The 12,910-nt window shown below is 57.2% G+C and overlaps 1 protein-coding gene across 2 annotated transcripts; it reads right to left on the bottom strand.

Annotated features, from left to right (window-relative positions):
* LZTS1 (leucine zipper tumor suppressor 1) lies at positions 2,591 to 9,862 on the bottom strand. Of its 2 annotated transcripts, XM_021374947.1 has the most exons (4): positions 9,296 to 9,862; positions 4,931 to 5,349; positions 3,968 to 4,789; positions 2,591 to 3,708 (listed from the first exon to the last, which is right to left on the bottom strand). In XM_021374947.1, exons 2-4 carry the CDS (start codon positions 5,276 to 5,278, stop codon positions 3,064 to 3,066), a joined length of 1,815 nt encoding a protein of 604 aa, XP_021230622.1. In that variant the 5' UTR covers positions 5,279 to 5,349; positions 9,296 to 9,862; the 3' UTR covers positions 2,591 to 3,063. The 2 variants fall into 2 exon arrangements, with proteins under 2 accessions (XP_021230622.1, XP_021230620.1); XM_021374945.1 differs by lacking the exon at positions 9,296 to 9,862 and having other exon boundaries at positions 4,931 to 5,370.

The raw sequence follows: 12,910 nt of genomic DNA, 5'->3' as shown, positions 1-12,910 counted from the left end.
CTCACAGAGCTGTGCTTTTTCTGGTTTGCTTGGTTGCCAATGCCTGTAAACGCAGTGAGTTTCTCAACAGGAGGGTAGGGCTGCTCTGCCTTCTCTTGGCTTTGAGAGGCCCATGGCTTCGTAAGGTCAAGGGCTGTGCTTGGAAGCACCAAAGCTGGGTGCTCCTCAGCTCTGACCTGGGTTAGTTCAGGGTGACTTCTTGCTTTAATGGGCTATGTTTGCCTGGCAGAGCTTTGGTAGCAGTCTCCAGTTTGGATTTGCCCCCATGCACAGCCAGGCTGTGCTAGGATGGCCAGAGCCTGCTCTATGGGCAGGGATCCCCACCTTCCCCAGGAGCTGGAGGAAACCAGCAGGTCCTGCAGACCGGCAGCTCCCAGGTAGCAAATGGTGCAGCAGGACAAAAATAGTTCCAGCCTCAGGCCCTGGGAGCAGGCTGGGGCTTGCCATGCAGCTATTTTAGCACCGTGCAGCTATTTTAGCACCGTGCTGAGAACAGAGCCCTTCCTATAGGTTAAAAGAAACAATGAGAGGAAGCAAAGAGGCGCTTGAGACATGAGGGGAGAGGTGTCCTCGTGCTTTAGGAACCCCCCCAGGGGCAGCGATGGCCGTCAGAGCCGTCCCTGCAGGTGAGGGATGCTTTGCGTTTGGAAACAAAAGAGCTGAACAAACAGCCCCGTATTTCACGGCGCGGTGACAGCAGGTACCACGCGAAATGGGACGTGCTGATCTCCCAGCTGCTGCCTCGGCGCATTTACACAGTATTTTCCATTTTATTTTTATTCTTTTTTTTTGGTCATGACTAATGAGGACTGCCTGGGGGTCCCATCCATTCCCCCTCCCCCCCCGGCTTCAGCCGCAGCCCACGACAGCTGCTGCGGAGCAAACAGCGCCCGCTGCCCCTCGGCCGTTCCGCTCGGAGCGGCAGATGCGAGGCAGGCCGGTGCGGGAGCTGCTGCGGGGGATTTGCACATCAAAAGCAGCTCTGCCTCCTCGCCCCGTGCGCGGGGCGGCTCGGGCTAATTGCTCTTTCAAAGGCAGCTCCGCTCGTGTCTCTGCTGGGATGCTGGGTGTGAGCGAGCCCTCCCATAGCGGAAAAGTGGCGTAGTGGCACCGGGGTGTTAAGGAAAAAAAAAAGATGTAAATCGGCTTTCCTCTCCCTCGAAGCTTATTTCCATCTGCTGATTCGTTCAACAACTTCTCCCGGCTCCTTCTGTTGTGCGAGGTTAGGCTCGGGCAGCTGGGGCTGAGCGAATGGGAAGCACCAATGCTGCAGGAACCCGTGGTGCTGCACGGAGCCGTGGCTGCTGCTCTTTGTCCCAGCACACCCCAGTGCTGCGTTGGGTACGGCTGGTGTCACCAGGGCTGACTGCTCCTCAGTGCAGCAGAGGATGGGCCTGGCTTTCTGCAATTCAAGTGCAGTATTCTCCCAGTTTTGGGAGGGGGGAGGGGGCGAAAAACGTGTTACAGTCAGAACACTCCCTCGGCTTTCACCGAGCTGTGTTCCCTCTATCTCTTTATGCTTGTTTTCCCAGGGAGGCAGCGCTGTTTGGGCTGCTCTGGGGATGAAAACCGACCCATGGCAGAGCACAGGGGCTTGTTTCCTCCTTTCCATGCACCTGCAATGGCTTGCAGCAAGCTGCTGCTTCTCCTCACGTGGCTTATCCCAGCTGCTAAGCAGAGAACAGGGCAGCCCACCTAGCAAGGGGCTGGAGGTGAGCAGGGCCGGGTGGGAGGATGGCCCCAAGGGGACCTTGGTGACACTGTGATGAATGGCCCCCATTGGAAGGGGGATAACGTGCTAACCAGAGATGTGGTAGGAATGCTCCGACCGCTGCCTGGAGAGCACGGAGGTGACTTTAAAAAAAAAAAAAAAAATTTATTTATAAATAAAACCATAAAATTAACCAGTAGTTTACATCAGTCACCAGAAATAACATCCAAAAAAAGTACCAACCAACAAACAAAAACCTGCAGAAAAAATAATGATCTGTACACGTCTCACACACCTGCGATGCGCACGGTCACACACACACAGCGTTGTGCAAAGGCAGCAGTGGGCACCTGTGGGCGGTCACATCGTACAGCGTTGGCTGCTGGGGACGAGGGGCTGGGGGGGAGAGGAGGGCAGGGCTCTGCTCCTGCACTTGGGGAGCCCAAGGGAGAGGGGCTCTGGCTCGGGTGTGGGTCCCTGATCTGCAGCCTCGGGGCTGGGCTTGGGGGCTGAGCCGTGGGCTCGCTGGGGCCGTGGTGGTTGCTGAGCAGTGCAGAAGGCACAGACTGGTTTCCGTGGGTCGCATCTGTGGGTGAGGGATGTGGGGTTGTGCTGGGGGGTGTCCCTGTGCTTTGTGGTAGGGAGGGAGGAGCTCGTCCTGCTTGTGGTGGGGGAGAGGAGGAGGGATGTATGGCCAGTGGTGATATGTGGGTGCTGGTATTGGGGTGAGGGCTTGGTGCTGGATGCTGGCTCAGCCTGGGGCTGCGTGACTGCTGTGATGGGAGAACAGGGGAAAAAAAAAACTGCATTTTTGGTTGCTGTGACTCTAAAAAAGATAGGGAGGAGGCAGGAAGCGTTAACTCCAGATTTTCTGTAAAAATAGGTATCCCCTCTTGATGTCTTCTGGGTCATGCCAGCCTCTACTCCCTGGAGCTGGAAGGCACCGTCCCTGCTCACTGAGGGTCGCTCCCGTGGGTGTGAAGTAGTGCACGTGTGCAGGGCCCTCCCCGAGGCACTGCAGGAGCTGAAGGGCAGGAGTGGGTCACGTGGGGGCCATAAATAACGGGGGAGCAGCTTCATGCCCTGTCCAGGCTGCAGCTGGGAGCTGGGACCAAGGGTAGCATCCCGCTACCGAGCGTTTGCTCAAGTCCCATTCCCTGTTTGCCCTCATTGCCGGTCCTACAAGGGTCAGGGGGATATGGGGTGGGGAGGGGGGGGCTGCTGGACGTCACCATTGGCACGAGTGGCTTCTTGGCCTCGAACACGACAGGCAGCGGCGAGGAGCTGGCCGGGCGCCGGCTCCTCTTAATAAATACATGGCTCATTGAACAGTACAGGAAAGAGGAGCGGGGTCAGATCTCGGTGGCAATGATGTCCTCGTAGGGCACGTCAGCACCGGGGATGTCCAGCTCGATGGGCTCCTTGCCGTCCTCCCCCGCCGCGAGCTGCTGCAGCATCTTCTCCAGGTTCTGGTTCCTCTTGTACATGTGCAGGTAGCTCTGCTGCAGCTGCTTCTGGTAGTGGATCACCTTCTCTTTCTCCTCCCTCCACGTCTGTCGCTCCTGCTGGAAGCTGGAGCTCATCTGCTCGTTGCTGTCCCGCTCAGCTTGCAGCTCGGCCCGCAGCCTCTCCACCTCGCCCTGCAGTGCCTGCACCTCACCGGGCCGGGTGGCATCGCTCAGCTGAGCCCGGAGCACGGCCATCTCCGCCCGCAGCTCTGCCATCTCCTGCTCCAGCAGGTTGACCTTCTCCCTCAGCAGCTCAGACTCGTTTTTCTTGCGCTGCAGCTCGTTCTCACACACCTCCAGCTCCATGGCTTTGGTGCGCAGGGAGCCTTCCAGGTCCTGGGTCTTCATCTCCAGCCCTTCCATCTTGGCCCTCACGTCCTTCAGCTGAGCTTTCAGGCTGAGGATCTCAGTGGTCTTGGTGGTGAGCTCGGTCTGGGATTCCTTCAGCTGCTGCTTCAGCAGGGAGATCTCCCCCGACTTCTGGCACACCTGTGGGGAGACAGAGCCAACGTTAGAGCTGTAGTCACACCGAGATTATCCCAGAATCATCGAATGGTTGGGTTGGAAGGGACCTGAAAGACCATCAGGTTCCTACCCCTGCCAAGGGCTGGTTGCCAACCACTACGTGGGGCACCAGAGAGGCTGCTGCTGCTGTGGATACCAGCAGAGAAGAGCTGCAGGGTTTGCTGCCACCCCTCCCATGCACACCTTTGCATTCTGCACTGCAGCTCTGTGCCCCGGGCCTTACCTCCCATTGAGTCTCCTCCAGCGCCGGTGCGAAGCTGGTCTTCTCCTTCTCGTAGGACCTCAGCTTGGTCTCCAGCAGGTTTTGCTCCTTCATGAGCTTCTCCAGCTCCTCGCGCAGCTGCTGCTTCTCCTGCTGCAGCTGGAACACCTGGAGGTGGAGGACCTGCTGCGTGCGCTGGGTTTTCTGCGAGCTCTGCTTCAGCTTGCTGTTGCACTTCTGCTTGAGCCCTTCCAGCTCCTCCTTGCAGCGCCGCTGCTTCTCCTCGTACACCTGGTAGGAGCTGGCTTCCTTCTCCTCGAAGCTCAGCTGCAGCTCCTGCAGCTCCCCCTCCCTCTCCAGCAGCTTCTGCTCCAGCTCCTGGATGGTGGATTCGTCCGTGGAGATGGGCGAACGGATGCAGGTGGTCTTCTCGGCGGCACGGTGCTGGGGGGCTTTGCCGGGGTTGAGGATTTTGTTGCCGCCATCGGAGAAGGACATGGCCTTGAGGCTCATCATGTTGCTGTCCTGGATGATGGCACACTGCATGATGTTGTGTGCAGAGCCCCCGAAGCGGCTGATGGGCCCCACGGGGGTGACGATGGGGTCCAGCTGGTAGCTGCTGCTGGTGCTGTGGGTGGGCAGGCTGGACATGGAGTTCCTGCCTGAGTCGGACAGCCCCCCTGAGCACAGCACCGGCTTCAGCTCCTGCTCCTTGCCCTTGTCCAGGGGGTGCAGCTGCGTGGGGAGGTGAGCTCCATTCTCTGGGGATGAGTGGAGGATGGCACCGGAGCGGGGCAGTACTGGCTTGAAGGCGGTGGGTCGTGCTGTGGGCTTCTCCACACCCTAGAGGAAGAGCAGAGCCCATCAGCATAAACCCACGCCCTCCCTTCTGCCCCCCAAAGCCCTGCCATAAGCCCCAAAGGTGACCCAAGAACCCCCTTGGGCAGAGAGCTGTGCATTTAGGGCCCCATCTCCCCTCCTCACCACTTCCAGCTGGCTGGGGAAAGGCATCAGCTTCTGCGGTGTGGGTGTCCCGAAGTCCACCCCGCTGCTCCCAGCCTGGCCCAGCTCCGTGCTGCCCAGCGCAGTGTAGTCCGTGCGGTGGGGGCCAGGCACCTTCTGGCTGACCTTGATGTAAAAGAAGTCCTCATTCTTGCTGCTTTTGGAGCTCGATTTGTGGCCAGAGTCCTGGGAGAAGCCGAAGCGGAGGAGCCCGTCCGAGTACCTGTTGAGCTTCTTCAGATGGGACGACTTGCGGAGCTTGTACTGCGAGGCACGGCAGTGCTTGCTGTGGAAGCCGTGGCCAGAGATGAGGCTACTGACACTGCCCATGCTGCTGCCAGGCAGGTGGCACGCCGGCTGCGATCATAGCAGAGACCTCGCCGTGCCACGGAGCTGCAATCCTACGGGAGGCAAAGAGCAGGGTGAGCACCGCGGGGGGGGGGGGGGGGGGGGGATGCAGTTGTGCACTCAGCACTGGGAGCTGCTCCTGGCGGTGCAATGCTGACAGCACGGAGAGGGTCATGCAAAGGGCGTCCCCTGCACGTGGGGATGCGCTGGCAACCTCTCCTGTTTCATCGCCCCCCGTCGCTCCCTGATTCCTCTTCAATTTTCAGTGCTCCTCTTAACCCACCTGAAAAGGGATGCTGCGAGGCTTAATTACGCTTAATGGCAGCGCAGCACTTAAGAAGACGAGAGGCATTGTGTGTGTGTGCCGAGCATCGCGATTAGGGTTCGGAGGTATGCAGCGCATTAATTCTCTTTGCTAAAGGAGGGAAAACAAAAAAAAAAAGGAACGAATCCCAACTCCTGGGGGCCCTTGCGATGCTTGGGTGATCATGGAGGTGCACCTTCCGCGGGGTAATGAAAGGGTGAGGTGGGGAGAAGGGGGACAAGCTGCAGGTAGGCGGGTATGAGAGCACAACCAAAGCGAGCTAAATTTGGGTTGCTCAGCGAGATGGCAGAGAAAGAGGAATTGTTTGGTGGCTGAGTCACTCGGGGGGCGTGAGCAATTGGAAGCAGCGCGCTCTGCGCTGCATGCAACCTGCTGCACGCAACCTGCTGCACGCTTCCACGCTTGGTGCTGTGGGCTCTGCACACCCTGGCTTTGCTCTGGGGTGCCCATAGCACAGAGCACTGGGGCACTCTCGCTGCCTCCCTGGCAGCAGCTGCTCCCATGTTTTCCACACGTTTTGTCCTATTCTGACTTTCTGTCGGGCTCCTCTGCACCCTGAGCTGGATAACTGTGACCTGTGCTCATCCCTCAGCCTCATTTCTTTGCTTCTCCTCTGTGCCCCAAGGACTCGCGTTGATTAAGTGTCAAACCAGACTCCCAGCAAGACAGAAGATCCGCTTTAATCCCTAAATCCATTTTTTTGGGGAGATTAAGAGAAGTAAGCAAGAAGCCCATCTGGATGCTGATACATTGGAAGTGATCCATGAGTTTGGGTTCATTCATTGTTACAGGGTGAGAGGCACAGCGGTGGAGGAGGTATTGCTGCAGGGAATGGGATAACAGCACTGTGTGCTGCTGCACCAGTGCATTCCCTGACGTGTGCATCTGCATTTGTGGGTGCCTGCAGCCGGGGAGGGAGCACTGGGACTTTCCAACCCCTTGGCAGGAGCTGTTCCCATCCAGCCCACGCGTGCCTGGGAGGGTCGGGCACAGCTTTTTTCTTCCCCTTCCCTCTGTCTATTTAAAAATGAGCACTTTGAAAGCTGTGGAGGTGTTGGCGTTCAGCACACAGCATGAGCAGGAAGGAAAAGGCTCCGCAGACAGCGGGATGGGAGCACAGCAGTGAGGGTCGGGGTGGTGCTCAGTGCCAGGGATCGCCCTACAGGGGACCACGCACATCCCAAGCTGTGCTCAGCAGCTGCAGTGCTGTGTGCAGGGGCTCATGGTGCTGTGAGCAGTGCAGGCTGCCCAGGCAGGATGAATCGGGGCTGGACCCACTCTTGTTTTTTTTTGCAGAAAGAGGGGAAAAAATGAATGGCATGCTGCATTCCTTCCAAAATCCAATCACGCTTGCCCTGTGATCACGCGCAGGAGGGCAGCTCTCCCTGCAGATTGCAGGAATTTAATCTTATCTCCTGGCAGCACGGCTTCTTTGAAGCCTTTCCCTCTTCCCTGCTAAGCTTTCACGGGCAGTTGCTTTCTCTCACCTTAGTGAGAACCTTCGTTCCTTTCCAGGTTTCGCAGCATCGCTCCCTCCCTGCTGATCCCGTTCTTCTCCCCTGGTATCTGAGCGCTTCCTTCTGCCCTGCACCCTCTCGCCCACTCTTTTTCCCTCTCACATTATTATTCATCATTCCTGTGCAGATGCGCCCACACATTTGGGTGTTTGCTGGGATGTGCACGGATAGCACAGGAGCAGCAGCAGCTGCCAAGAGCCTGGATCCGGGAGCAGCCTCTTTCCTCTTTCCCTCGATTGCTGCCAGGTGATGTGCCCGTGTTTTGTTCAATGATTTGGGTCTTCGAGGCACTAAGAACGTGGCCCCATGGGGAAACGTGGGCATTTCCATGGTGAAAAGCAATGCACATGCTACCTGCAGCATCTCATTAACGACTTAACGAAGGGGCGGCTCAATCCAAAACTTGGAGAGCAGCAATCTCACCGGGCTGGGGTTGGGATCTGGAATCAAAACTGGGATCGAACGGATCAGATTCCTGGCAAAGTGCTGATCCCACATCCTCAGTGCTAGCAAACAGTGGTCAGGGGAGATGGACAGCCCATGGGCAGCGTGAGCATCCATGGAGTGAGCAAACCTGTGCCTGTGGTCAAGCCTAAACCCATGCCTGGCTCCTCCAAACCTGCTCACTTCAGCCCCCAAGGAAATGGCAGCTATAAGGCATGGAGAGCCCCATCAGCAGCACCGACCTTGCCCCCACCCCGTGATCCTCACCCTCATCGTGCTAATGGGAATGAACTCAACACCGCCCAGGCAGGCGCTGTCCTTGCGGTGCTGCATTGTGGCTCGGCGCCGGCGAAGGGCCCCATGACAAGGCTTTCATTCACTCTCATTCATTGTCCCCCGCTCATTCATTGACATTCATTGGGATCATTTTGATCGGAGGCAGCGAGTGAATTGAATCGGGGCTCACAAAGCGCGCACCATGTGTTCTGCCCTGATTTGCCATTAGTGAAGGGGGACACTCCAGATGAAGAATAACCAGCCTCAATTACATGTTACATCCACTCTAATAGCCCAGGAGTCCATCACACTTAATGTTATTTCAATGAACACTGGGAGAATTCACACCCCCTGGCTGGTGCTTGTTAGAGGAGCCAGCAGTGCTTTTGGCAGAGGGCTTGGTGGGCCCGATGCCAGCGCAGCAGCCGTAGCCTGTGCTGTGCCAGTGTCCCCTGCCAGCTGGGCTCCTGGAGGTGAAGGTATAAATCGCTCAATGCAACAAAAGGAAACCCAGACCTGTTTGGGAGCTCGTTGGCAGCACCAAGTGTTGGTTCCTTGCATCCACGTCCCGCGGAACGGCTCGGGTGCTCCTTATTTCTGCTGAATTCAGCATCAGGATTGGGAAGAGCAGAAGGAGCTGCATGCATCTGTGTAGCGCGCAGCCTGGCCCTGACCCGGGGTGAGCCCACAAGTGGCCTTAATGGGCGTTGGTGTGATGATGTAGGTGGCACTGAGGCGCCTGGATTAAGCCACGATTAGGGAACCCAGTGCTAGGGTAAGAGGAATTTCCTGAATTAACAATGACTCATATTGGCAGAGCGAGCTGGAGAGGATATTGACTCAACACCCGCTGCGCAATGCCTCCTCTCACTCTGTCTGATCCCTCTGTGGGGAAGCCGCTGCGTTTCCCCGTGCAGAAACCCTGCTGGAGGCAGGGAGAGGCTCCTGCCCCGCTGGCGACGATTGCACAACCTGCAGAAATTCGGTGCAAGTCAGCAAAGCCCTGGCTTCAAGTGACTGCGTTCCTGCAGAGCCTTGTGCTTTCTCTGCAGCAAATGCTTACTGGACAGTTCACCTACACCAATAGCACAAGCGGATACGTGGGCTACAAAGATGACGGATTGTGCTTTCTGTCTCTCTAGCCCAAGAGGGACTTAGGAGCAAGACAAACCAGGAGCACTCGGTGCTGGATGGCTGCAGCAAGCAGTGACAATCAGAAAAAGCCGTGATTTCTGGTACCCAAGGATGTTGGCGCCCAAAGGAAAGTGTCTAAAGGTCACGATGCCCAAAGGACATGGTGCCCAAAGGGGCTGCCCTGCAATTCACTGCACTCAGAGCCCTCCAGCTCAGGGATGCACTGCCCTGTAGTGTTCCTATGTGAGCTAAGGTAGAGGACCAGCCCCCAGCCTTCACCTGGCTGTGCGTGAAGGACCCCACCTGTGCCACACAGGAGCGCTCTGTGCCGCTCCAGCTTTGCCCTGCTCCCATGGTAGATGGACCCTGGCACTTGTTGGTGAATCAGCAGCCGAGCAGCACCCACACGTCCCCGCAGTCATGTTCCTGGCACAAAGGAAATGTTTGTATGAGACATACTTAAATATTCCTTGGGTGGGGAGAAAGATCCTTTCAGCTCGCCTCACTCCTAAGAGCATCTGGCTTTTCCTGCTAACAAGCAACGAACGCCGCAATTAAAGCCCTGCTAATTGGGAACGGAGAAATGCTCAGGTCTGGTGGTACCCAGGATTCCTCTATTGAGCTCTGGGGTGGGGATTTTGCACCCCCAGGATGGGAGCTGAGAGGGCCCTGAGGGGCTGGCAGGTGGGAAGCGGCCGCGCCGTGCCCGGGAGCTGTGGGCTGCTTATTTTGGGAACCGTCTGGGGCCGGCAGCTGGTGCTGGGGTGGGTGACAGCTGAGCACGGCTTTCACTTGGGATCTGCGAGGCCCCTTCTCGCGCATCTATTTCCGACCCTGTAAAACACAATCTGTCAGGGTGTGAGGATGGAGGGGGGGGGGGGGCACCCAAAAAAGGGGGCTGGCAAGGAGCTGCCTCGCCTGGCAGGTGCCCCTGAGCGTGGTTGGGATGTGCAGAACGTTGTCCCTCCATCATCACAGCTCAGCGGAGATTGTCCCACACGTCTTCCCTGTGCTTTTTCCAGGATCTCGTTGATGCAAAGGATCCAGCCAGAAATAGCAAGAGCTTCACGTAACCGGAGACGTGCCCTAAATACGGTTCATCCCGGCTTTCCGTTCCATGGGATTTGCACTCGTCTTCCTCTGCCCCCCTAATCATGGGCAGAGCATGAATGAGTGATGGGGTGTCTGCTTCCCTCCGGGTTCTGGCAAGGTGGTAGTGCCAAGAGCTTCTCCCATTCCCTCAAACTGCCAAAAAAAACCCCACCAAACGAAGGCTCTTTCTACCACAGCCTCCCCCCACAGAGCGCATGGAGGAGAAGCATCCTCTCCATGGACAGGGAAAAATTTAGAACCGGAGCTGCAGGCTGCCATGGAGACCGGGCTCCATCTGCAGTGCTCTTCTTGCCTCCCCCCCCCACCCCCCCAGCAGGCAGAGGAGCAGCCAGGAGCCCTCACTGCCTCCATGCTGCTGGACCTTCCCCTCCCCTGGGCTTCCAGCACCTCTTGAGGCTACAAAAGCAAATCCACGTTCTCTGGTTAAGGGCTGGAAGGGGAAATAAGTGGCCTGGATAACTGAGCATCCTCAACCCCTGAGCTCAGCAAGAAGGCTGATTATCAGGGGAAGAATTTCTCTAAGGTAGGAATTCGTGTCTTCCACCAAACCAAGGCTCTCTGTGTTAAGCCCACGTTGGCTTCCCGGCACCCAAGCCCCAGGGCAAAGCCATGCACTCCTCCTGCACCATCCTTCCCTGTCTGCAATACCAGTTGTGCTGTGATTTCTCTCGTTCCGGGTATTTTTGTGCCCCACACGGTGCTCAGCCAAGAGGGAGCTGAGAAAAGGCAACTTCTGTGTGTTGACAACGAGCCAGGCTCAGTCCCTGCCGTGCAGAGCATCTGCTGTGCTGCCGCTGTCTGCTCATCTCCTTCAGCTCCTTTTGCTTTCCAGAGCCTCACATTCCCCCATCCCTGCTCTGCTCAACTGCTTCGGTGCAGCAGCCACAGAAGGGAAAAGAAAAGGCAAATTCATTTCTCGCTTCCTATTTCCCTCCTCCTCTTTTTTCCCAAATTGGCCCGTTGCGCATCCCACCCCTTTAATGGTTGGCTGCCAAATGGAGCAGTCCTCTCCAAAGAGAAATGCACATCAAAGTTGCAAGGAATATTCAATTAACCTTTAAACAAGATCATCCATAACTGGCTGACGGAGATGTCGTTTAATTGTTTTAAAAAAAAAATAAATAAACACATCTGCTTGCATTTCAGAGGGGCATGTCCGCGATACAGCTCTGGCTTTTGCTGCTGTTATGGCTGCTGTTATGCTAAAAGGCAATTAAATATTGAGATATGCCTTCCAACTTTCCCTCTTTGCTTATGCAGGATTGGAAGTGGATGCATTTCTCCCTTCCGCATGCAGATAAAACCTCGATAAATGCCGCTGCCCTGCGGAAGGGAGATGCTGGCTCCAAAGGTGAGGATCCCTAACAAATAATTAAAAACCCCCTTATCCCAAAGAGGACAGCGTGCTCACACGTTGCTACCCTCTGCTGGAAGGAGCTGCCTTGCAGAGGCCTTGCAAGAGGGTAACAGAGATCACTTTCAGCTCAGGAGGGGAACTTTGCAGGAGGAAGAGGAAGGTCTGAACTCAGCCCTGCTGCCCCAAGCTCCCAGCTGCAGAGCACTGCAGGGACAGCCTCCCAGCCCTGCTTGTGCAACAGGGAGCCCCTTGCTCCCGTTTTTTTCCTCTCCATAACAAACCAATGGCCACGCATGCACACATCCAGCACTTCCAGAACCCACCCACCAAACCTTCCTGCTCTAAGGGGCCCTTTTCTTAACACCACGCCGAAACACCCACTGCTGGCAAACAGCCCCTGCAAGGAAAGCCTCTGTGACCCACGTGCCAAACCTTCGTGCATTCCCTGCTATTTTTAACTAATCCCCGATGGCAACCACCCACATCGCTCCTGCCCGCTGCCGCCCTCCTGCACCCCTTGCAGCAGCTCACATCCCCCAGATTGCAATGAGGAACCGGGCAGAGAGGCTTCAGTACCCCCAGCAGAACTACTCATCGGTGCACGCAGCATTCAGGGACTTCAGCAGCACTTTGTCACGCTTATCCACGCAGCACTTTGGGGTGCCGGGCGGGGGGAGCTGGGGACCTCTCGCCGCTGCAGGCAGGGACAGGTTTCTGAATGGTCCCAAAGGAGGTGGGGAGCTGCTCCAGCCCTTGGGTTTTGGTTGCACAGAGCCTGCTCGGCGGCTGCCCACCTCCCGCATGCCGCAGATGCCTCACCTGAGCGTGTGCTGAGCATGACTGTACCTGCCCGCAGCAAATAAAGGCTTTCAGGAGGGGGAAAACAGAGATTGAGGGCGAACGATAGCACCAGAGTGAGGAGGGACGAGATGGGAGAGTAGCACCGGGGTGCCCCAGCCTGCACCCCGACACATGCAGGTGTCCCTTTCACACGTCCCCTCTGCTCAGGGCTGGGTCTGCCCCTGTCTGTATGGGCTGCCTGCCCCAGACGCTAGTCCCTTACACCCATCCCTTTTCTTGAAATCTCCTTTCCCCGAGCCTCACATTCGTTTGCCTCCCACCACTCCTCAATGCCAAGGGAGAGTGACTAAGGGGTGGGTGGGTGGGAGGAACGGCTCGGCACCGATTTAGCAGCCCCGGTGCCGGGAGGAGGGGTCAATACGGGCACAGCTGGGGGCACGCAGAGCCCAGCGGGAGCCACGAGCATCCCCCGCAGCGCCCGATTGTGCTCCCGAGCGCACTTTTGCAGCTGCCATTAATTGCCCCCGCCGCCGATTGCGCCTACGGTTTTTGGCGCTTGTAATTCTTTGTCCCCCCTGATTAATGGCCCCGGTGATTAATGGCACGGGGTGGGGGGGGGGGGGGGGGCTCTGCGAGCCCTGGGCTGG

The sequence above is a fragment of the Numida meleagris genome, chromosome 21 (genome assembly GCF_002078875.1).
Source record: "Numida meleagris isolate 19003 breed g44 Domestic line chromosome 21, NumMel1.0, whole genome shotgun sequence".
NCBI classification, from domain to species: Eukaryota; Metazoa; Chordata; class Aves; order Galliformes; family Numididae; genus Numida; species Numida meleagris.
Note: the sequence above shows the minus strand (reverse complement) of the source record. Positions and strands in the feature narration are given on the sequence as shown.